At 40.7% G+C, this 26,404-nt stretch overlaps 1 protein-coding gene across 3 annotated transcripts in view; it reads right to left on the minus strand.

Moving 5' to 3' along the window:
- LOC135509013 (anoctamin-1-like) overlaps positions 1 to 26,404 on the minus strand; it is a 132,468-nt gene that overhangs the window by 20,985 nt on the left and 85,079 nt on the right. For 2 of the 3 annotated variants that reach the window (XM_064929298.1, XM_064929300.1), the window contains exons 11-17: positions 22,982 to 23,116; positions 12,110 to 12,270; positions 7,995 to 8,077; positions 7,590 to 7,601; positions 6,835 to 6,906; positions 5,052 to 5,126; positions 4,541 to 4,742 (exon numbers count right to left, since the gene is read on the minus strand). In XM_064929298.1, coding sequence (XP_064785370.1) covers positions 4,541 to 4,742; positions 5,052 to 5,126; positions 6,835 to 6,906; positions 7,590 to 7,601; positions 7,995 to 8,077; positions 12,110 to 12,270; positions 22,982 to 23,116 — 740 coding nt within the window. The remainder of the gene's footprint in view (positions 1 to 4,540; positions 4,743 to 5,051; positions 5,127 to 6,834; positions 6,907 to 7,589; positions 7,602 to 7,994; positions 8,078 to 12,109; positions 12,271 to 22,981; positions 23,117 to 26,404) is intronic. The other variant, XM_064929299.1, reaches the window with a different exon arrangement.

Below are 26,404 nucleotides of genomic sequence, written 5' to 3' on the forward strand. Positions count from 1 at the left end.
TCCATGATGCATCGCCAGAGAAGACATAAGATGTGATGTTGATACGAACTAGTTGCCAAATGAGAGAGGGAGAACTAGAATTATACTATACATGTTGATGAGAACTAGAACCCTCACAGTACTGTACAGTATGAGTGATTATACTATACATGTTGATGAGAACTAGAACCCTCACAGTACTGTACAGTATGAGGGATTATACTATACATGAGAACTAGAACCCTCACAGGACTGTACAGTATGAGTGAATATACTATACATGTTGATGAGAACTAGAACCCTCACAGGACTGTACAGTATGAGGGATTATACTAGACATGTTGATGAGAACTAGAACCCTCACAGTACTGTACAGTATGAGTGATTATACTAGACATGTTGATGAGAACTAGAACCCTCACAGTACTGTACAGTATGAGTGAATATACTATACATGAGAACTAGAACCCTCACAGTACTGTACAGTATGAGTGATTATACTATACATGTTGATGAGAACTAGAACCCTCACAGTACTGTACAGTATGAGGGATTATACTATACATGTTGATGAGAACTACAACCCTCACAGTACTGTACAGTATGAGGTACTATACTATACATGAGAACTAGAACCCTCACAGTACTGTACAGTATGAGTGATTATACTATACATGAGAACTAGAACCCTCACAGTACTGTACAGTATGAGTGATTATACTATATATGTTGATGAGAACTACAACCCTCACAGTACTGTACAGTATGAGGGATTATACTATACATGTGAACTAGAACCCTCACAGTACTGTACAGTATGAGTGATTATACTATACATGAGAACTAGAACCCTCACAGTACTGTACAGTATGAGGGATTATACTATACATGTTGATGAGAACTAGAACCCTCACAGTACTGTACAGTATGAGTGAATATACTATACATGTTGATGAGAACTAGAACCCTCACAGTACTGTACAGTATGAGGGATTATACTATACATGTTGATGAGAACTACAACCCTCACAGTACTGTACAGTATGAGTGATTATACTATACATGAGAACTAGAACCCTCACAGTACTGTACAGTATGAGTGATTATACTAGACATGTTGATGAGAACTAGAACCCTCACAGTACTGTACAGTATGAGTGATTATACTATACATGTTGATGAGAACTAGAACCCTCACAGTACTGTACAGTGAGTGATTATACTATACATGTTGATGAGAACTAGAACCCTAACAGTACTGTACAGTATGAGTGATTATATTATACATGATGATGAGAACTAGAACCCTCACAGTACTGTACAGTATGAGTGATTTATACTATACATGTTGATGAGAACTGGAACCCTCACAGTACTGTACAGTATGAGTGATTATACTATACATGTTGATGAGAACTGGAACCCTCACAGTACTGTACAGTATGAGTGATTATACTATACATGTTGATGAGAACTAGAACCCTCACAGTACTGTACAGTATGAGTGATTGTACTATACATGTTGATGAGAACTAGAACCCTCACAGTACTGTACAGTATGAGTGATTATACTATACATGAGAACTAGAACCCTCACAGTACTGTACAGTATGAGTGATTATACTATACATGTTGATGAGAACTAGAACCCTCACAGTACTGTACAGTATGAGTGATTATACTATACATGTTGATGAGAACTAGAACCCTCACAGTACTGTACAGTATGAATGATTATACTATACATGAGAACTAGAACCCTCACAGTACTGTACAGTATGAGTGATTATACTATACATGTTGATGAGAACTAGAACCCTCACAGTACTGTACAGTATGAGTGATTATACTAGACATGTTGATGAGAACTAGAACCCTCACAGTACTGTACAGTAGGAGTGATTATACTATACATGTTGATGAGAACTAGAACCCTCACAGTACTGTACAGTATGAGTGATTGTACTAGACATGTTGATGAGAACTAGAACCCTCTCAGTACTGTACAGTATGAGTGATTATACTATACATGTTGATGAGAACTAGAACCCTCACAGTACTGTACAGTATGAGTGATTATACTATACATGTTGATGAGAACTAGAACCCTCACAGTACTGTAGGGTATGAGTGATTATACTATACATGTTGATGAGAACTAGAACCCTCACTGTACTGTACAGTATGAGTGATTATACTATACATGTTGATGAGAACTAGAACCCTCACTGTACTGTACAGTATGAGTGATTATACTATACATGTTGATGAGAACTAGAACCCTCACAGTACTCTACAGTATGAGTGATTATACTATACATGTTGATGAGAACTAGAACCCTCACTGTACTGTACAGTATGAGTGATTATACTATACATGTTGATGAGAACTAGAACCCTCACTGTACTGTACAGTATGAGTGATTATACTATACATGTTGATGAGAACTAGAACCCTCACAGTACTCTACAGTATGAGTGATTATACTATACATGTTGATGAGAACTAGAACCCTCACTGTACTGTACAGTATGAGTGATTATACTAGACATGTTGATGAGAACTAGAACCCTCACAGTACTGTACAGTATGAGTGATTATACTATACATGTTGATGAGAACTAGAACCCTCACAGTACTGTACAGTATGAGGGATTATACTATACATGTTGATGAGAACTAGAACCCTCACAGTACTGTACAGTATGAGTGATTATACTATACATGTTGATGAGAACTAGAACCCTCACAGGACTGTACAGTATGAGGGACTATACTATACATGTTGATGAGAACTAGAACCCTCACAGTACTGTACAGTATGAGGGACTATACTATACATGTTGATGAGAACTAGAACCCTCACAGTACTGTACAGTATGAGTGATTATACTATACATGTTGATGAGAACTAGAACCCTCACAGTACTGTACAGTATGAATGATTATACTATACATGTTGATGAGAACTAGAACCCTCACAGTACTGTACAGTATGAGTGATTATACTAGACATGTTGATGAGAACTGGAACCCTCACAGTACTGTACAGTATGAGTGATTATATTATACATGTTGATGAGAACTAGAACCCTCACAGTACTGTACAGTATGAGTGATTATACTAGACATGTTGATGAGAACTGGAACCCTCACAGTACTGTACAGTATGAGTGAATATACTATACATGTTGATGAGAACTAGAACCCTCACAGTACTGTACAGTATGAGTGATTATACTATACATGAGAACTAGAACCCTCACAGTACTGTACAGTATGAGGGATTATACTATACATGTTGATGAGAACTAGAACCCTCACAGTACTGTACAGTATGAATGATTATACTATACATGTTGATGAGAACTAGAACCCTCACAGTACTGTACAGTATGAGTGATTATACTAGACATGTTGATGAGAACTGGAACCCTCACAGTACTGTACAGTATGAGTGATTATATTATACATGTTGATGAGAACTAGAACCCTCACAGTACTGTACAGTATGAGTGATTATACTAGACATGTTGATGAGAACTGGAACCCTCACAGTACTGTACAGTATGAGTGAATATACTATACATGTTGATGAGAACTAGAACCCTCACAGTACTGTACAGTATGAGTGATTATACTATACATGTTGATGAGAACTAGAACCCTCACAGTACTGTACAGTATGAGTGAATATACTATACATGTTGATGAGAACTAGAACCCTCACAGTACTGTACAGTATGAGTGATTATACTATACATGTTGATGAGAACTAGAACCCTCACAGTACTGTACAGTATGAGTGAATATACTATACATGTTGATGAGAACTAGAACCCTCACAGTACTGTACAGTATGAGTGAATATACTATACATGTTGATGAGAACTAGAACCCTCACAGTACTGTACAGTATGAGTGAATATACTATACATGTTTTTGTTGTAATTATTATTGCAGCCCTGGAATTTCAGGGATGAGTTTTTTGTTTCAACTTTATTTTTCACAAGTAAATTACTATATCAAAAGATATAGAAAAAAATAAAGGCTATTGAAGCGAATTGCTGCATTTCTGATTCATTCTTGTTACGTACTTTACTACAGTCAATAGAGTGAAAAGGTGTTATTCTTATTCTATAATGAAATACTGATTCATTCTTGTTACGTATACTTTACTACAGTCAATAATGGGTCTGTAATGGGTCTTTGGCTGCTGTTGCGCTAGGAGTTCACACAAGTTGTCAGACTGATCTAGGCCAGTGATTAAAGGAACACAAAAAGCTACATGTAGGAACCGTCTTTAAGAGTGCTATAACATTATCACATTGAATTAGATTGTTGCACATACCTAGGATGGTGAGCCAGTGGGAGACAGTTCAGTGTCTGTGTGTAAGTTGTCAGACTATGTGTGTGTGTGTGTGTGTGTGTGTGAGTGTGTGTGTGTGTGTGTGTGTGTGTGTGTGTGTGTGTGTGTGTGTGTGTGTGTGTGTGTGTGTGTGTGTGTGTGTGTGTGTGTGTGTGTGTGTGTGTGTGTGTTATATTGTCAGACTAACGTACCGAGGACAGTGAGCCAGCGGGCGACAGCTCCGTACACCTCATCTAGGATCAGAATGACCACCAGGTTGATGATGGCAGCGGTAGTTTTGACCGTCAGACGGACGTTGGACCGCGTGGTGGGGTTGTTGCTCATGTGCAGCGCTGTCTTGGTGGATATCCGGTAAAGGATGACTCCGAACACTATGGCAAACGTTACCCCGATCTGAAACGGAGAGAAGAGATGGAGAGCAATGGTAAGGTGACCATTGATTTATTCGGGTTGGAGTCCTTTTTCAAGGTCACTTCAATTGTTTAGGAATCATCTGTAACACTCTTAAGAAGCCTTCTCAATTTCAAGAGAACAATCTGAGGCATTGACAGAGAAGTGTTTTTTCTACTGAATTTACAACCCAAAAGTCTTGCTACAGTACATCTTAAACTGATAGTTTAAACTACACTTTTAAAATCCAATTGAATAAAGTATCTAAAATACTTCTGAGCAGCTTTACATCTTAATATGTGTTGAACTCACCATTAAAAGCATCATAACTAAGTTGGTCATGTACGCTGGTAACCGGTCTTTGCACGTCAGCTTTTCTTTCTCTGTCTAAAAGAGGGGCAAAAATATTCAGACCTGTCGACTTACAAACAAGTGTATTGTAACTGTTTGTATGTGAAAATGAACATGATCTGTGAGCAGAAGAATCCAAACAGCGATGGACGGACAGAGGAAAAGCTGGTGTTTTGATGCTGACACAACCACAACACAGATATAAACATTTCATACACTGACAGTTGTCGTGTTCTCATTGTTCATTCACTATCTTTCAGGCATTCATTAAGTCATTCTCAGCATTCTTTATGCAGCAAATCTCAGTCAGAACATGGTTGCCTCTGAAACAGCACCCTAATCCCTAAATAGTGAGCTACTTTTGACCAGAGCCCTGGTCAAAACTAGTGCACTATATAGGGAATATTGTGTCATTGTAGACATTACCATGTCAATAATCTTCCAGAAACCATTTAGAACAGAACAGGCGAACATGCTGTCTATGGCCGGGGTATTCAACCTGGGTCTGCAGCTCCCTAGGGGTCCATAGAGGTAATGCAGGGAGTCCGCATTAACACATTACTTTTTGTTGCAAGAAATCCCAAAAAAAGTAGAAAACAATATTTGTATTTTATTTTAATGTATCATTTCAATGTAGCAAAAACTGAATAAACTAACTTTTACCTAGCACATTGGAGCTATTTACACTCACTCGAGTGTCTCTCATAGGCTTTGTGCCGCTGGCTACTGGTAAGCTTTTTTGACTTGGGCATTATTTTTTACATGGCTAAACTTTGTTAAAATAGTTAAACAGCTGCCCTTAGTGAAAATGTTAGAGTTTACACTTCCTCTTCCAGGAGGGTGGTCCACAGGCTGGAAAAGGTTGAAGACCACTGGTCTATGGAACTACAAGAAAACAAACGACACTGGCTCAATCTCACTGCCAAAACATTACAACATGCACCAAGCACGAGCACTACGAAAAAATCAGATCTGAAGAATCTAATCACAGAAAGAAAAATCAACCAATCAAACAGCTGTCAAGAAGAAATGGAAGAGGAGGTTGTAACATCAGCTCTGTAAAAGGTGACGGCGAGCAGAGGTGTGTGGGTGGATCTCAGGAAGAGTGCTATCTACAGTATGTGAAATGGACTGATGTGTCAAGTCCCAGGCTTAATCCAAAATAATATATTTGTGGAAATGTTCTGTGCATAATCAATCATGTACTTCACAGAAAAAAAGAGCACTGTCTTCTCTATTCATTAAATTAGACCCGACAGGGTGAGTGTGATGATTAGAGCTTGTCTTGGCAGACTTCCATAGTGCAGTGTGTGTGGGACAGGTGTGGATGGGAGGTGAGGACACTGAAAGTACCAGTTTTAGCCCAGCCATGGCAGATTGAACTGTTTGCTTCCATTTGTTTGTGGTTTCTTCTGCTATCTCTGTAGGGTTCTGACAGCCAGAAGACATAAACACAGTAACCCAGGAGAACCACAAAACAAAAAGATCACAAGAAGGGGGAACCCACTAGTCATGTAAAGGACTGTCACCAGACTGTAGTCTTCAGTCAAACACCCATATCATATATGTATCATACCATACAATCCATCTACCACTGTAAAGGATTCATCATTTTGTAAGAGGCACACACTTTCCAAACATCCAGACTAAAGAAGAGACTGCAAATTAAATCACAAGAACTAAACCAGCAACATAAAATCTAAATGGCTAGCTATAGTAAAAATCCAGAATAACCAATCAGTACCTTCTGTGTCTTGTGTTCTTTCTTCAGGGACTTCTGCATGACTCGGAGCTCGTACTCAGCTCGTGGGTGGTCCTGAGGAGCGAATAGAGACAGAGGCTCTTATAAATGTATGGACACTGACTGGTACACTCATAAAATACTCCCATCAGGTGCAGGGTTTAATATAGCTGTCACTGTCCACCCAAGTGGGGAGTCCTTGTGACAACAGACTTGGTGTTGAGGTGAGAAGGTTATATAGCCAAGTCAAGTTCTACAGTACAGTACAGTGGGTAGAATATTTTCAAAGACTACAGTTGTCTACAATCGCTGGTCCCCTATTTCTACTGAGATGGTTAGAGGGCTGCAGTGGCTGCTGGGAGACAGAAAGAGAGAGAGAAAGAGACAGAGAAAGGGCTGGCCAGGAGATCGTGGGCGGGGGAGCTGAACCTGACATCCGACTCACAGGAGACAGGATGGTACAGGTGCTGTGAGCAAGCCAGAAGCAGTGAGCATTAGGGTTGCAAAATTCCCAGGTTTTCCAGCAATCCTGGTTGGAAGTTGCAGAATTGTGCAACGCTAGTGGGCATTCAGAGAAAGAGTGGTGGTTCAATGAGTAGTGGTGGTTTGTGGGTAGTGGTGGTTTGTGGTGCTTTAGGAGGGCGAGGTGGTGTCCGTGGACAGTCTGAGGAAGAAGAGCCAGTGTGGGGGTAGCAAAGCCAGACGGTGATTGAGGGGAAAAAATATATAGATTTTGTGTAAAATGAAATGTTTCAAACCTTCAGCTCTTCCTGTAGATACCCACGGGGAAAAGAGGAGGACAAGATAGTTACAAAATACCTCAACCTTTAAATATTTTTGGGAAAATGGACTTGAAGTAAAAAATATAATATTTATTTCCATCTACTGTGCCAGTTATTGTTGTGTCTCCAAACAAGACAACGCTGAGGAGAACTGGAATCTAGTTATACACCATTTTCTCTTCTATTCAGTTTCCCATGGCTAGTGATGGAATTATGAATAATAAACTATTGTGTGGAGGAAATGTTAGTGGGCAGGAAGAACAGCATTGTAAAACATGAACTCATCATCGCTCAGCATTATTTGGGACAGTCCACAGTATGGTGCTCCCATTTACAAACAAATAGAAGTGGAATTCAAGACTCTAACAGGAGAGCACTCACCTCCTCCTCCTCGAAGCCTGTCAGATCCCATTCATAGTTGAGACGCATCTGTCTTCTCTTCCAGTGCTCCATGAACATGGCAGCTGCACAACCCAACACAGTTACGAGTTCTGTTAAGAGCCGCCTTGAACGCATGAACGACATCATTCTCAATATCAACAAGATTGTCAGTCCTTGGATCGAGAGTGACTAGTACGAATTTAATCCCTCAGCTGTATTTATTTTTTACCTTTATTTTACTAGGCAAGTCAGTTAAGAACAAATTCTTATTTTCAATGACGGCCTAGGAACAGTGGGTTAACTGCCTGTTCAGGAGCAGAATGACAGATTTGTACCTTGTCAGCTCGGGGATTTGAACTTGCAACCTTTCGGTTACTAGTCCAACGCTCTAACCACTTGGCTACCCTAGGCTACCAAAACAAGTGATGGAGCTGCTGTTTTGTTGTTTTTCAAACCCAAGATTGTAGCATTGAAGATATTACAGTTTGGTAACCATTTACATGACATGTATCTCCATGAAGCATTTGTTTTCATTCAGTTGTTTAAATTTCAACATTGGGCAGATTATGTAGAAAGTTATTATTATCGAGAGAGGTGCATGTGGAAATGACTTATCAGTTACCTTGGCAGTCCAATTATGGTTCCCCCGACCATGATGATTATGTGCGTGTGGCGTAATAAACGTGCTAAAATTAGGATTGCAGCTATCAATTATTAAATGTATAATGAGAAAAAAATGATCAATTGCCACGTGTGAGGGATGAGGAGCTAAATTTGGGGATAATTCAATGCTTGTGTAGAGATGACATGAATTGGATTCCAGGTATGTTTTAGTCTTGTGGGACAGCAGGGACGGTGGCAGGGACAGTCTATATGCAGACAGGCACCTGGGGCAACTACATGGTCTATTTTTCATCCATATAATGCTCATCCATCAAAGTGTCTCGGGTTACTTGATGAATAGTCTCTCTACGGGGCACTCCACAAGCTGCTGTGAAAAATAAACTAACCTTGGTTCTCTGAATGAGACGTTATCACCACTATCGGACATGGGAGATAGTTTCCTATAGTGGTAACATTAGTATTTTGGGGTATGTTATTAGTATACCCCTTACTACACTTCTTGGGGTCCAAACAGGGTTAAAACAGTTACATCACAACAAAACACAACATCATAAATAAAACATTACATCATACAAGACATTATTACATCATACAAGACATTATTACATCATACAAGACATTATTACATCATACAAGACATTATTATATCATTCAAGACATTATGACATCATTACTCTAATATTACAAATGTACAATATAAAAAAGTGGCGCAGCGGTCTAAGGCACTGCATCTCAGTGCTAGAAGCGCCATTACAGTCCCTGGTTCGATTCCAGGCTGTATCACAAACGGCCGTGATTGGGAGCCCCATAGGGCGGTGCACAATTGGCTCAGTGTCGTCCGGGTTAGGGTTTGGCCGCGGTAGGCCGTCATTGTAAATCAGAATTTGTTCTTACCTCACTTGCCTAGTTAAAAAAAAGTATACATAAAAAATACCACAACATTACAATGTTTTCTATCAGATTATACTGCTTGCTTGAGTTACTTGATGTGGAAGAGAGTTCCCTGTAGTCATGGCTCTGTGTAGTACTGTGTGTTTCCCAAAGTCTGTTCTGGACTGTGAGGAGACCTCTGGTGGCATGTCTTGTGGGAATGTATGAGTGTCTGAGCTATGTGTTAGCTGTTTGAACAGATAGTTTGGTGATTTCAAAATGTCAATCCCTCTCACAAAGACGTGTGATGCAGTCAATCTCTCCTCTACTTTGAGCCAGGAGAAATTGAGATGCATAGTATTGAAATTATAGCGCTCTGCGTACATTTAAAGACCAGCCGTGCTGCTCTGTCCTGGGCAAACTGTAATTTGTCTATGTTCTTGGTGGCACTTGACCATATAACTGGGCAGTAGTCCAGGCGGGTTAAAACTAAGGCCTGGTCGACTTGTTAAGTTGATTGTGATGTTAAGAAAGCTGAGCAGCGCTTTAACATGGACAGACCTCTCGACATCTTAACTACCGTTGCATCAATACATTTTGACCATGTCAGTTTACAACCTATGGTTACACCAAGCAGTTTAGTCTCCTCAACATTGAGTGATTAAATGAAAGAGAACACTCATGTGGAGTAAACATTTTAGCATGTATCTAACTACATTAGGGATGCTGATATATACATTTGTGGATAACAAAAACAGCATTCTGGTCATAACATTGACTCTGACAGGAGAGACAGGGAGGGCAGACAGGCATTTATCCAAAAATATGTCTCATATATTTACTCCAATTGGTCTGAAAATGAGCTTTCAATTCTCTACATTTCACACACTAAAGTCGTTCTATTAAAACTAAACTAAATGAGTTTGCAAAAAAGTAATCATCAGACTTGAATGTGACCCAGTATATTAATGGAATGCCTGAGGATGCTGTAAAAATGTATTTGGAATAAATGTTTTGGCTAATTGTTAAGGTTTGTCCATGCCCTTTGAGAATAACATGTTGTAATCCAGTTGAGATGCAGTAAAACACTAATTCCTACCTCCAATAGTGAGGGACGGCGGTTGCATCATCCTTTCATAACAAAGACACGACATACTGTAACACTTGAACTGATGCAGTACTGTACACGTTAACGTCTCATCCAAACCTATCATGTCACACACACACACACACACACACACACACACACACACACACACACACACACACACACACACACACACACACACACACACACACACACACACACACACACACACACACACACACACACACAGGCAAATTAAACCGCAAATAAATCTTGGGGCTGAACCTGTGCCCTCATACAGTGCTCCAGTCTATTGCTTCCTGCCTTCAGTCTCAGGCCTCGCAGGCCCAGCCTCACTATGACAATGAACAGAACAGGAACGCACCAGCAAAGAGACAATTTTTAAAGGGAAAACATGCATGGTTTAATCCACATAGTAAGACTCTGTACAGTATAGTCCACAAGGCTGAGTGGCCCGCTGGACTGTCATAGAGGAGAGAGTGTCGGAAATAGATGAAAGATTATATTAAAGAGCCAGAAAGAGGGAAAGAACGAAAGAAAGAATAGTGGACACATGAATGAACAAAGGAAACAAAGAAAGAGGACAAATGGGAGACTGAACATCTGGAAGAACAAAATAGTAGGAAGTGAGTAAGAGCAGACAGTATGAGTATCAGTTGGTAAGAGGGTAGCGCTAGCGGCGCCCAGGTTGAGGGTTCATTTCCTGCATTTCCCGGGATCACATACATACACACACACATTGAAAATGTATGCCCATAATATGATCATCCATCTATTGGACGACAGCTTGTTTTGGAAGAATGGGTGTTTACATTATCTCTCAGTAAATGTGTTTTCAATCTGTAAGATTATTGACAAAGTCTTCTGTTTTTTGTTTTTTTCTCCAGTCAACCTCCACACTAGATGGGTATTATGGGATAGATGTACCACATAAGCCCTTCACTGTATTCCAAACAATCAATAAAAGCATTTTTGTAAAATAAACGTATTTTTCATACGATATAATTTAACTGCATCATTACATAGTGTTCTATAATTCTGTTAATTGATTTCTACTATAGATTTGGTTGCTAAGACTTTTGCCCTATTTCTTTGAGAGAACACCTCACCCAGTTCATTATCAATCCATGGAGATGGACAAACCCCAACTGGCCTTTTTCATCCTCCAGATAAATCAGCTCCCATGGTACAGCAGAAAAATAATTTTGAAATTGCACATGATTACATTTCTATTTGTTTTCTATTGACCACAATCCTAGGGGGTTTCTTTGGAACCTTGGTGTTCATGGTTATGGTCACAATATTGTGGTCTGTCCAGCCCACTGGCATTGATCTGACCTTTGAGCATAGCAATGTGAGGTAGCTTGATTGGACAGGATGTGAGTCTATCGCAGGGCCTGACTGTATCATCTAGGTGGTTGATTATTGAGTACTGTCCCTATTAAATAAATGATACAAATAAATCAAGTTGCGCTGTTTTGTTCTGTTGTGTGGACAAGCCTCAACCTCTTACCCCAGAGGGCCATGAAGATGGAGAAGAAGACGGTGGCAGGGTTGTCAAAGAGGTGGCTGGCCCGGGCCGTCCCGCAGGCTTCCTTCAGTTTCCAGTAGCTACAGGCTCTGTCACACAGCGGGCACATGGTGATGTTGTTCTTGGGGTGGCAGATCTCCATGCTGCAGAAAAGGGGGATGAGGGGGGGGAAGAGATACAACAGTCAGCCCTCTTTATCTCATTTTGTCTCCACGGATAAATTATTAGACTGTATTAGTGATTTAAATCCTTGGATGGCTCACAACTTCCTCCAGCTAAATCAAGATCGAGGTACTTAATGTTGGAGCCAAAGCACAGAGAAAAAATCTGGCCGCACATTTTTATTCACAGCTAACAAAGATAAAATACCGGGTAAAAACCTAGGTGTTATTTTAAATTCTGAATTAAATTTCAAATCACACATCAGGAATGTGACCAAAATAGTTTTTTTAACACCTGAGGAACATTGCCAAGGTACGGCCATTTCTCTCTCAGGCTGATACAGAGAGACTCATCCATGGTTTTATTACAAACAGGCTTGACTACTGTAATGTTCTCCTGTCTGGTCTACCCTAGTATGCTATTGGTCAACTACAAAACATATAGAACGCTGCAGCACGTGTACTGACCAAGACCAAACAGAGAGCACACATTACACCGGTTTTAATGTCTCTGTAATGTAAAACATATAGAACGCTGCAGCACGTGTACTGACCAAGACCAAACGGAGAACACACATTACACCGGTTTTAATGTCTCTGTAATGTAAAACATATAGAACGCTGCAGCACGTGTACTGACCAAGACCAAACGGAGAACACACATTACACCGGTTTTAATGTCTCTGTAATGTAAAACATATAGAACGCTGCAGCACGTGTACTGACCAAGACCAAACGGAGAACACACATTACACCGGTTTTAATGTCTCTGTAATGTAAAACATATAGAACGCTGCAGCACGTGTACTGACCAAGACCAAACGGAGAACACACATTACACCGGTTTTAATGTCTCTGTAATGTAAAACATATAGAACGCTGCAGCACGTGTACTGACCAAGACCAAACGGAGAACACACATTACACCGGTTTTAATGTCTCTGTAATGTAAAACATATAGAACGCTGCAGCACGTGTACTGACCAAGACCAAACGGAGAACACACATTACACCGGTTTTAATGTCTCTGTAATGTAAAACATATAGAACGCTGCAGCACGTGTACTGACCAAGACCAAACGGAGAACACACATTACACCGGTTTTAATGTCTCTGTAATGTAAAACATATAGAACGCTGCAGCACGTGTACTGACCAAGACCAAACGGAGAACACACATTACACCGGTTTTAATGTCTCTGTAATGTAAAACATATAGAACGCTGCAGCACGTGTACTGACCAAGACCAAACGGAGAACACACATTACACCGGTTTTAATGTCTCTGTAATGTAAAACATATAGAACGCTGCAGCACGTGTACTGACCAAGACCAAACGGAGAACACACATTACACCGGTTTTAATGTCTCTGTAATGTAAAACATATAGAACGCTGCAGCACGTGTACAGACCAAGACCAAACGGAGAACACACATTACACCGGTTTTAATGTCTCTGAACTGGCTGACTGTGAGTTGCACAATTCATTTTACGATTATTTTATTGATTTTAAAATCAATCCATGATTGTGCACCCAATACATGATACATTTAATAACTTGTTACTTGCTTGTTACTTGTTACTTCTCTCTTATTCTTATCCATATTTTTTTTTAAACTGCATTGTTGGTTAGGGGCTCGTAAGTAAGCATTTCACTCTAAGGTTGTGTTCGGCGCATGTGACTCATACAGTTTGATTTGATGTCAGACATGCTTTTAAGTTATGTACCCAGTAGGTCCCTCAGGTCCTCTGGTACTGGCCTTTTAACTATCCCGAGCCTAGGTCTAAGAGGCATGGAGAGGCATCCTTTTAACTATCCCAAGCCTAGGTCTAAGAGGCATGGAGAGGCATCCTTTAGTTATTATGCCCCCAGCCTCTGGAATAGTCTGCCAGAGAACCTGAGGGGGGGAAGAAATTGTGGACAAATTTAAGAGATCTTAAAACACATTTCTTTAGCTTTGCTTTTCATTAGGGTCCTTTTTTTGTCATTCTTAATTTTTTAATCTTATGGTTGTTGATATTTCAGCTTTGATTTTCATTGTTTTTTATTTGTTTTATCCTGTGAAGGACATTGCGTTGCATTCCATGTCTGAAATGTGCTATATAAATAAAGCTTGATTTGATTTCAGTACCACCAGTGGCTGTTACTATACCAGCCTGTCAAGCTCAAGCAGTGGCTCCCAAACTTGGAGTCGGCACCCCATGTGGTGTCCCCTTTTTTAAATGTCATCCTTATTTTACTAGGCAAGTCAGTTGAGAACAAATTCTTATTTACAATGACAGCCTCTACACCGGCCCAACCCGGACGACGGCGGGCCAATTGTGCGCCGCCCTATGCGCCTCCCAATCACAGCCAGTTGTGATGCAGCCTGGAATTGAACCAGGATGTCTATAGTGACTCCTCTTGCACTGTGATGTAGTGCCTTAGACCGCTGCTCCACTCGGGAGCCCTGAAATAGACATTTCCCCTATGAAAATCTGTTCTTTTATCAACCAAATTAATAACTTTATCTCTTTAAATGGGAATAGAATACAACCTTTTAGTGTCAACTAATGACCTCTTACAGGATTGGAATGTGCTTTCATCTCGTTATTATGAAGGACCAAAAATGTGGTGAATATGAACACACAGCGTTAACTAAGGAGTATAATCTATTTCCAAGTGGGGTTCCCACTATTTTCAAGCGTCAACTTAGAGTTGCACGCAGTAAAAGTTTGGGAACCCCTGAGCTAGAGTGTCTTTTGACTTCTGTAGATTTAAAACGTTATACTGAATTCATGTAAATATGGTGAATGTACACCTGCACCTCAACCCACAAGTGCTTTGAAAGAAATCTCTACGTTCGCTGAAAATACTATTCATGAACATATTTACACAATAATGTCAGGGATCTGGGTTATGTAGATTAATTAGGTCTAGTCTCACGAGTCCGATGCTCCACACTGTAGACCGCTGGAGCTCAAGACTAAGTCAGATCTTAAAAGTATATTCCGTTCTTGTTTCATATAACAGGTGAGTCAGGCTAACTGTAATAAGATCACATGTCTGTGGGGGATTGTGAGCAGCATGGCAGAGGATCTGGACACAGATAGCACAGTCTGTCAAACTATCCTGACGGAGATAAGAGATGTTAGCCAGGGGAGGTTCATTTCCTCTTGTCATCTACATCAACCAGATGTTGGACATCACAAATTCCCCCTTCTGTCTTCTGTCTCTGTATAGGAACTGTTTCATTTTCGTAGTTGTGGACTGCCAAGCCAAGCCAGGCCAGGCTTCAGGCTTCAGGCTTCAGGCAGCAGGCTTCAGGCTTCAGGCTTCAGGCTTCAGGCAGCAAGCTTCAGGCAGCAGGTTTCAGGCAGCAGGCTTCAGGCTTCAGGCAGCAGGCTCAGGCAGCAGGCTTCAGGCTTCAGGCAGCAGGCTCAGGCAGCAGGCTCAGGCAGCAGGCTTCAGGTTTCAGGCAAGGCTTCAGGCAGCATGCTTAATGCTTCAGGCAAGGCTTCAGGCAGCACGCTTCAGGCTTCAGGCAAGGTTTCAGGCAGCAGGCTTCAGGCTTCAGGCTTCAGGCAGCAGGCAGCAGGCTTCAGGCAGCAGGCTTCAGGCTTCAGGCTTCAGGCTTCAGGCAGCAGGCAGCACGCTTCAGGCTTCAGTCTTCAGGCATCAGGCAGCAGGCTTCAGGCAGCAGGCTTCAGGCTTCAGGCTTCAGGCTTCAGGCTTCAGGCAGCAGGCAGCACGCTTCAGGCTTCAGTCTTCAGGCATCAGGCAGCAGGCTTCAGGCAGCAGGCTTCAGGCTTCAGGCTTCAGGCAGCAGGCTTCAGGCTTCAGGCTTCAGGCTTCAGGCTTCAGGCTTCAGGCAGCAGGCAGCAGGCTTCAGGCAGCAGGCTTCAGGCTTCAGGCTTCAGGCTTCAGGCAGCAGGCAGCACGCTTCAGGCTTCAGTCCTCAGGCATCAGGCAGCAGGCTTCAGGCTTCAGGCTTCAGGCAGCAGAGTGATCTGGACTACGTCATAAAAACGTCATTAAACTGCATTATTTATGCTGTCAGGAAGTGAAGATGATTTAAGACGTTAGTCACGAGCCAGGGAGTAGTGACAGGACAGGACAGAGCTACAGCGCAAGGCAGGTATTCTGAACTGGGAACGAGGTGATGGCTATATTAAATACTGTAGGTAATGGCTATATTAAATACTGTAGGTGATGGCTATATTAAATACTGTAGGTGATGGCTATATTAAATAATGTAGGTGATGGCTATATTAAATAATGTAGGTGATGACTATATTAAATACTGTATTAGATATAAATGGTGCTAATAAGTATTGAATATAAACCGTTTACAGTGCCTTGCAAAAGTATTCATCCCCCTTGGTATTTTTCATAATTTGTTGCATTACAACCTGTTATTTAAATATATTTTTATTTGGATGTTATGTAATGGATATACACAAAATAGTCCAAATTGGTGAAGTGATTTTTTTTTAAATGACTTGTTTCAAAGCATGCTCAGAGTAAACTTCCTGCTACTCAGGCCCAGAAGGGAACATATGCATAGTGTTAGTAGTATTGGATAGAAAACACTCTGAAGTTTCTAAAAGTGTTTGAATGATGTGAGTATAACAGAACACATATGGCAGGCCAAGAAGTGGTAAATCTGAGGTTTGTAGTTTTTCAACTCATTACCAATCGAATATACAGTGTCTATGGGGTCACATTGCACTTCCTAAGGCTTCACTAGATGTCAACAGTCTTTAGAACATTGTTTGAGGCTTATACTGTGAGGTGGAGGCGAATGAGAGCTGATTCAACCAGGGGCCTGCCAGAGTGCAATGAGCTGATCACGCGCGCACACGTGAGAGCGGCCTGCGTTCCATTGCAATTCTAAAGGAATTCTCCGGTTGGAACATTATTGAAGATGTATGTTAAAAACATCCTAAATATTGATTCTATACATCGTTTGATGTGTTTCTACGAACTGTAATATAACTTTTTTAACTTTTCGTCTGAACCTTCGCTTGGACTTTTTTGTTCATCAAACTCGCTAACAAAAGGAGGTATTTGGACATAAATGATGGACTTTATCGAACAAAACAAACATTTATTGTGGAACTGGGATTCCTGGGAGTGCATTCTGATGAAGATCATCAAAGGTAAGCGACTATTTATAATGCTATTTCTGACTATGAATGACTCCACAACATGGCGGGTATCTGTATGGCTTGTTTTTGTGTCTGAGCACCATACTCAGATTATTGCATGGTTTGCTTTTTCCGTAAAGCTTTAAAAAAAATCTGACACAGCGGTTGCATTAAGGAGAAGTATATCTATAATTCTGTGCATAATACTTGTATCTCTTATCAAAGTTTATTATGAGTATTTCTGTAAATTGATGTGGCTCTCTGAAAATTCGCCAGAGGTTTTCGAGGCACAACATTACTGACCATAAAGTGCCAATGTAAACTGAGATCTTTGGATATAAATATCAACTTTATCGAACAAAACATACATGTATTGTGTAACATGAAGTCCTATGAGTGCCATCTGATGAAGATCATCAAAGGTTAGTGATGAATTTGATCTCTTTTTCTGCTTTTTGTGACTCCTCTCTTTGGCTGAAAATGGCTGTGTGTGTTTCTGTGTTTTTGTGACTAGGCTCTGACCTAACATAATCATATGGTGTTCGTTCACTGTAAAGACTTTTTGAAATCGGACACAATGGGTAGATTAAACTTCTTAGGGCTGCAATCCCGTTAACGGGATGATATGACAACAGCCAGTGAAAGTACAGGGCGCCAAATTCAAAACAACAGAAATCTCAAAATTAAAATCCCTCAAACATACATGTATCTTATACTGTTTTAAAGGTAATCTTGTTGTTAATCCCACCATTGTGTCCGATTTCAAATAGGCTTTACAGCGAAAGCACCACAAACGATTATGTTAGGTCACCACCAAGCCACAGAAAAACACAGCCATTTTTCCAGCCAAAGAGAGGAGTCACAAAAATCACAAATAGAGATACAAATTAATCACTAACCTTTGACGATCTTCATCAGATGACACTCATAGAACTTCATGTTACACAGTACATGTATGTTTTGTTTGATAAAGTTCATATTTATATAAAAAAATCTGAGTTTACATTGGCGCGTTACTTTCACTAGTTCCATAAACATCCAGTGATTTTGCATAGCCACATCGATTCAACAGAAATGCTCATCATAAATGTAGATGATAATACAAGTTATACACATGGAATTATAGATATACCTCTCCTTAATGCAACCGCTGTGTCAATTTTTTTTTTTACTTTATGGAAAAAGCAAACCATGCAATAATCTGAGACGGCGCTCAGAAAAATAATAAAATTAGCCGCCATGTTGGAGTCAACAGAAACCAGGAATCACATTATAAATATTCCCTTACCTTTGATGATCTTCATCAGAATGCACTCACAGGAATCGCAGTTCCACAATAAATGCTTGATTTGTTCGATAATGTCCGTTATTTATGTCCAAGTAGCTACTTTTGTTAGTGCGTTAGGTACCCATATCCAAACGCTCATGCAGGTCGAGCATTACTTCGGACAAAAACTTCAAAAAGTTATATTACAGGTCGAAGAAACATTTCAAACTAAGTATAGACTCAATCATTAGGATGTTTTTATCATAAATCTTCAATAATGTTTCAACCGGAGAATTCCTTTGTGTCTAGAGGAGCAATGGAACGCAGGTCGATATCATGTGGAATGCGCATGACCAGGAAATGACTCTCTGCTAGTAACCTGACTCATTCAGCTCTTATTCAGTCTCACAACACAGTAGAAGCCTCATTCAAGTTTCTAAAGACTGTTGACATCTAGTGGGAGCCCTAGGAAGTGGAACTTCATTCATATCCCACTGTGAATTCAATAGGGCCTGGGTTCAAAATCGACCAACCTCAGATTTCTCACTTCCTGTTTGGATTTCTTCTCAGGTTTTTGCCTGACATATGAGTTCTGTTATACTCACATACATCATTCAAACAGTTTTAGAAACTTCAGAGTGTTTTCTATGCATATATTAGCAACTGAGACTGAGGAGGAGGCCGTTTAGTATGGGCAACTCTGGGCATCTTTCATCCAAGCTACTCAATACTGCCCCTGCAGCCATAAGAAGTTAATTAACAAGAAGTTAACCAGTTGGATTTAGGAGGCGCTATTTTAATTTTTGTATGAAAAACGTTCCCGTTTTAAACAAGATATTTTGTCATGAAAAGATGCTCGACTATGCATATAATTGACAGCTTAGGAAAGAAGAAACTCTGACGTTTCCAAAACTGCAAATATATTGTCTGTGAGTGCCACAGAACTGATGTTACAGGCGAAACCCAGATAAAAATCCAACCAAGTGCCGCATTTTTTGAAACCGCCTCATGCCAATGACTCCTTATATGGCTGTGAATGAGCTACGAATGAGCTTACGTTTTCCACGTTTTCCCCAAGGTGTCTACAGCATTGTGACGTCTTTTTTAGGCCTTTCCCTTGAAGAATAGCCGTCAGGGACCATATATAGCAAGTGGTCATATGGTGTCTCCCGCAGAAAACCTTGCGTAAAATACTGAGGTAGCCATTTTTCCAATCGCTTCTTATGAGAAACCAACTGCCTCGACGGATATATTATCGAATATATTTGTTAAAAACACCTTGAGGATGGATCCTAAACAACGTTTGCCGTGTTTCTGTCGATATTATGTAGCTAATTTTGAAAAAAGTTTGGCATTAGAGTTGTAGCATTTTTCGGTCGATTTCTCAGCCAAGCATGGTGAAGAAACGGGAGCTATTTCGCCTACAAAAATAATATTTTTGGAAAAAAGGAACATTTGCTATCTAACTGGGAGTCTCCTGAGTGAAAGCATCCGAAGTTCTTCAAAGGTAAATTATTTAATTTTGTTTCTTTTCTTATTTTTGTGAAAATGTTGCCTGCTGCCAGCAGAGCCTAGCATAGCATTATGTCATGATAAACTTACACAAATGCTTGTCTAGCGTTGGCTGTAACGCATATTTTGAAAATCTGAGAGGACATGTTGTTAACAAAAGGCTAAGCTTGTGTTTGAATATATTTATTTCATTTGCGATTTTCATGAATAGGAAAAGTTTCTAGGGGTATTTATGTCCGCTGCATTATGCTAATGCGTTTGAGGCTATGATTACGCTCCCGGATACGGGTTTGCTCGTCGCAACGGGTTAAGCTTTAATTAAGCTTTAATTTGATGTATTGCATATGTGAATGTATGAAAGTTACATACTTTTCAGCGGAATGCTGTCGAGACGTAAGAAGTTCAATACTGTCGGTGATGGCTATATTAAGTACTGTATTAGATATAAATGGTCTTAATGGTCTTAAAGTATTGAATATAAACCGTTTACAGTGCCCTGCAAAAGTATTCATCTCCCTTGGTGTTTTTCCTATTTTGTTGCATTACAACCTGCAATTTAAATATATTTTTATTTGGATTTCATGCAATGGATATACACAAAATAGTCCAAATTGGTGAAGTGAAATTTTAAAAAATTACTTGTTTAAAAAAACAAAAAGTGGTGCGTGCATATGTATTCACCCCCTTTGCTATGAAGCCCCTAAATACGATCTGATGCAACCAATTACCTTCAGAAGTTACATAATTAGTTAAATAAAGTCCACCTGTGTGCAATCTAAGTGTCACATCATCTGTCACATGATCTCAGTATATATACCCCTGTCACTAAGCAAGGGGCACCACCAAGCAAGCAACACCATGAAGACCGAGCTCTCCAAACAGGTCAGGGACAAAGTTGTGGAGAAGTACAGATCAGGGTTGGGTTATAAAAAAAATATCAGAAACTTTGAACATCCCACAGAGCACCATTAAATCCATTATTAAAAAATGGAAAGAATATGGCACCACAATAAACCTGCCAAGAGAGGGCTGCCCACCAAAACTCACAGACCAGGCAAGGAAGGCATTCATCAGAGATACAACAAAGAGACCAAAGATAACCCTGAAGGAGCTGCAAAGCTCCACAGCGGAGATTGGAGTATCTGTCCATAGGACCACTTTAAGCTGTACACTCCACAGAGCTGGGCTTTACAGAAGAGTGGCCAGAAAAAAAGCCTTTCCTTATAGAAAAAAATAAGCAAACACGTTTGGTGTTCACCAAAAGAAATGTGGGAGACTTCCCAAACATATGGAAGAAGGTACTATGGTCGGATGAGACTAAAATTAAGCTTTTTGGCCATCAAGGAAAACACTATGTCTGGCGCAAACCCAACACCTCTCATTACCCAGTGAACACCATCCCTGCATGTTTCTGGTAGCATCATGCTGTGGGGATGTTTTTCCTTGGCAGGGACTTTGAAACTGGTCAGAATTTAAGGAATGATGGTGCTAAATACAGGGAAATTATTGACGGAAACCTGTTTCAGTCTTCAAGAGATTTGAGACTGGGACGGAGGTTCACCTTCCAGCATGACAATGACCCTAAGCATACTGCTAAAGCAACACTCAAGTGGTTTAAGGGGAAACATTTAAATGTCTTGGAATGGCCTAGTCAAAGCCCAGACATCAATCTAAGTGAGAATCTGTGGTATGACTTAAAGATTGCTGTACGCCAGCGGAACCCATCCAACTTGAAGGAGCTGAAGCAGTTTTGTCTTGAAGATTGGGCAGAAATCCCAGTGGCTAGACATGCCAAGCTTATAGAGACATATCCCAAGAGACTTGCAGCTGTAATTGCTGACTTTGGGGGGTTGAATTGTTTTGCACGCTCAAGTTTTCTGTTTTTTGTCTTGTTTGTTTCACAAGAAAAAATATTTTGCATCTTCAAAGTGGTAGGCATGTTGTGTAAATGATACGACCCCCCAAAAAAATCAATTTTATTTCCAGGATGTAAGGCAACAAAATAACAAGGGTAGTGAATATTTTCGCAAGCCACTGGAAATGTCTGCTTGTTCTAGTTTTGTCCCTGCAACAAGTTTTGCACTTGTTAGTTACCATGGCACATTTCTTTATACTGTGTGTTATTATCTCACTGCAAACTATTCTACAGTCTAAAGTTGTCACAATATCCCACTGTAAACCACTCTATAGTCTAAAGTTGTCACAATATCCCACTGTAAACCACTCTATAGTCTAAAGTTGTCACAATATCCCACTGTAAACCACTCTACAGTCTAAAGCTTCCAGAGTGGCGCAGCGGTCTAAGGCACTGTATCTCAGTGCTAGAGGCGGCACAACACACCCTGGTTCGATTCCAGGCTATATCACAACCGGCCGTGATTGGGTGTCCCATAGGGCGGCTCATAATAGCCCAGCGTCATTAGGTTTCGGCAGGCGTAGGCCGTCATTGTAAATAAGAATTTGTTCTTAACTGACTTGCCTAGTTAAATAAAGGTTAAACAAATATAAATAAAAAATATCCCGCTGTAAACCACTCTACATCCTAAAGCTGTCTGTTACAATATTTGAAGTGAATCAATTGGATGTGGGAATATAATGAGGTCCTACATCTACTTGAGCTATGTCTCTGGCTTTCCATTTGGTCTTCTTCAATCATTTCAATGGTCTTAGACACTTTACACACAGTGAATTACTTGTATGAATTATAACCTCAGGCAGACATGCCCTATGATACTGCCGGCGAGAACCAATGATTATGTCCTTGGCTGTGTATGGGGCTAACCTGGGAATGTTGTCGTCTACGGTGGCACAGCCGTACAGGAACACGATGACTCCCACTAGAGAAGCAGGGATCAGCATTTGGGTGTACAGCCCCAGCCATGCAAAGTACAGCCCTATCTTCTCCCCAAAGTACTTCCTGCATAGGAAACAATACAGCAATCTCATCTTTCAAATAGAATAGAAATAATAGAATGGAATATAATATAATAGAATGTAATACAATATAATATAATGTAATAAAATATAATAGAATGTAATACAATATAATAGAATATCATACAATTTAATTGTCACGCTGTGATCTGTTTCACCTGTCCCTGTGATTGTCTCCACACCCTCCAGGTGTCACTTATTTTCCCCAGTGTATTTATCCCTGTGTTTCCTGTTTCTCAGAGCCAGTGTATTTATCCCTGTGTTTCCTGTCTCTCTGTGCCAGTTCATCTTGTTTTCCCCTAGTGTATATATCCCCGTGTTTCCTGTCTCTCTGTGCCAGTTAATCTTGTTTCCCCCAGTGTATTTATCCCTGTGTTTCCTGTCTCTCTGTGCCAGTTCATCTTGTTTTCCCCAGTGTATTTATACCTGTGTTTCCTGTCTCTCTGTACCAGTGTATTTATCCCTGTGTATCCTGTCTCTCTGTGCCAGTTCATCTTGTTTTCCCCAGTGTATTTATCCCTGTGTTTCCTGTCTCTCTTTGCCAGTTCATCTTGTTTTCCCCAGTGTATTTATCCCTGTGTTTCCTGTCTCTCTTTGCCAGTTCATCTTGTTTTCCCCAGTGTATGTATCCCTGTGTTTCCTGTCTCTCTGTACCAGTGTATTTATCCCTGTGTTTCCTGTCTCTCTGTGCTAGTTCGTCTTGTTTTCCCCAGTGTATTTATCCCTGTGTTTCCTGTCTCTATGGGCCAGTGTATTTATCCCATTGTTTCCTGTCTCTCCTTGCCAGTTCATCTTGTTTTCCCCAGTGTATTTATCCCTGTGTTTCCTGTCTCTCTTTGCCAGTTCATCTTGTTTTCCCCAGTGTATTTATCCCTGTGTTTCCTGTCTCTCTGTGCCAGTTTGTCTTGTTTTCCCCAGTGTATTTATCCCTGTGTTTCCTGTCTCTCTGTGCCAGTTCATCTTGTTTTCCCCAGTGTATTTATCCCTGTGTTTCCTGTCTCTCTGTACCAGTGTATTTATCCCTGTGTTCCCTGTCTCTCTGGGCCAGTGTATTTATCGCTGTGTTCACTGTCTCTCTTTGCCAGTTCATCTTGTTTTCCCCAGTGTATTTATCCCTGTGTTTCCTGTCTCTCTGTGCTAGTTCGTCTTGTTTTCCCCAGTGTATTTATCCCTGTGTTTCCTGTCTCTCTTTGCCAGTTCATCTTGTTTTCCCCAGTGTATTTATCCCTGTGTTTCCTGTCTCTCTGTGCTAGTTCGCCTTGTTTTCCCCAGTGTATTTATCCCTGTGTTTCCTGTCTCTCTGTGCTAGTTCATCTTGTTTTCCCCAGTGTATTTATCCCTGTGTTTCCTGTCTCTCTGTGCTAGTTCATCTTGTTTTCCCCAGTGTATTTATCCCTGTGTTTCCTGTCTCTCTGTGCTAGTTCGTCTTGTTTTCCCCAGTGTATTTATCCCTGTGTTTCCTGTCTCCCTGTGACAGTTCATCTTGTTTTCCCCAGTGTATTTATCCCTGTGTTTCCTGTCTCCCTGTGACAGTTCATCTTGTTTTCCCCAGTGTATTTATCCCTGTGTTTCCTGTCTCTCTGTGCTAGTTCGTCTTGTTTTCCCCAGTGTATTTATCCCTGTGTTTCCTGTCTCCCTGTGACAGTTCATCTTGTTTTCCCCAGTGTATTTATCCCTGTGTTTCCTGTCTCTCTGTGCTAGTTCGTCTTGTTTTCCCCAGTGTATTTATCCCTGTGTTTCCTGTCTCCCTGTGACAGTTCATCTTGTTTTCCCCAGTGTATTTATCCCTGTGTTTCCTGTCTCTCTGTGCTAGTTCGTCTTGTTTTCCCCAGTGTATTTATCCCTGTGTATCCTGTCTCTCTGTGCCAGTTCATCTTGTTTTCCCCAGTGTATTTATCCCTGTGTTTCCTGTCTCTCTGTGCTAGTTCGTCTTGTTTTCCCCAGTGTATTTATCCCTGTGTTTCCTGTCTCTCCTTGCCAGTTCATCTTGTTTTCCCCAGTGTATTTATCCCTGTGTTTCCTGTCTCTCTGTACCAGTGTATTTATCCCTGTGTTTCCTGTCTCTCTGTGCTAGTTCGTCTTGTTTTCCCCAGTGTATTTATCCCTGTGTTTCCTGTCTCTATGGGCCAGTGTATTTATCCCATTGTTTCCTGTCTCTCCTTGCCAGTTCATCTTGTTTTCCCCAGTGTATTTATCCCTGTGTTTCCTGTCTCTCTTTGCCAGTTCATCTTGTTTTCCCCAGTGTATTTATCCCTGTGTTTCCTGTCTCTCTGTGCTAGTTCGTCTTGTTTTCCCCAGTGTATTTATCCCCGTGTTTCCTGTCTCTCTGTGCCAGTTCATCTTGTTTTCCCCAGTGTATTTATCCCTGTGTTTCCTGTCTCTCTGTACCAGTGTATTTATCCCTGTGTTTCCTGTCTCTCTGGGCCAGTGTATTTATCGCTGTGTTCACTGTCTCTCTTTGCCAGTTCATCTTGTTTTCCCCAGTGTATTTATCCCTGTGTTTCCTGTCTCTCCTTGCCAGTTCATCTTGTTTTCCCCAGTGTATTTATCCCTGTGTTTCCTGTCTCTCTGTGCCAGTTCGTCTTGTTTTCCCCAGTGTATTTATCCCTGTGTTTCCTGTCTCTCTGTGCCATTTCATCTTGTTTTCCCCAGTGTATTTATCCCTGTGTTTCCTGTCTCTCCTTGCCAGTTCATCTTGTTTTCCCCAGTGTATTTATCCCTGTGTTTCCTGTCTCTCTGTGCCAGTTCGTCTTGTTTTCCCCAGTGTATTTATCCCTGTGTTTCCTGTCTCTGTGCCAGTTCATCTTGTTTTCCCCAGTGTATTTATCCCTGTGTTTCCTGTCTCTCTGTACCAGTGTATTTATCCCTGTGTTTCCTGTCTCTGTGCCAGTTCATCTTGTTTTCCCCAGTGTATTTATCCCTGTGTTTCCTGTCTCTCTTTGCCAGTTCATCTTATATGTTTTTGTCAAGTCAACCAGGGTGTTTCTCCCCTTACTCCTTTTCTATTATCTTTTGCTAGTCTTCCTGGTTTTGACCACTGCCTGATCATCCTGCCTGCCCTGACCTTGAATCTGCCTGCCCTTCGGTACCTTCTGGACTCTGAACTGGTTTTGACCTTTGACCTGTCCACGACCAATCTCTTGCCTACTCCTTTTTGGATTATTAAACAGCTTAAACTCCAACAATCTGCCTCCTGTTTCTGCATCTGGGTCTTGCCTTGTGTCATGATAATAATAGAATACATAAAAGAACATAGAATATGTATAAAGTA

Source organism: Oncorhynchus masou, chromosome 22 (assembly GCF_036934945.1).
Source record: "Oncorhynchus masou masou isolate Uvic2021 chromosome 22, UVic_Omas_1.1, whole genome shotgun sequence".
Classification (NCBI taxonomy): Eukaryota; Metazoa; Chordata; class Actinopteri; order Salmoniformes; family Salmonidae; genus Oncorhynchus; species Oncorhynchus masou.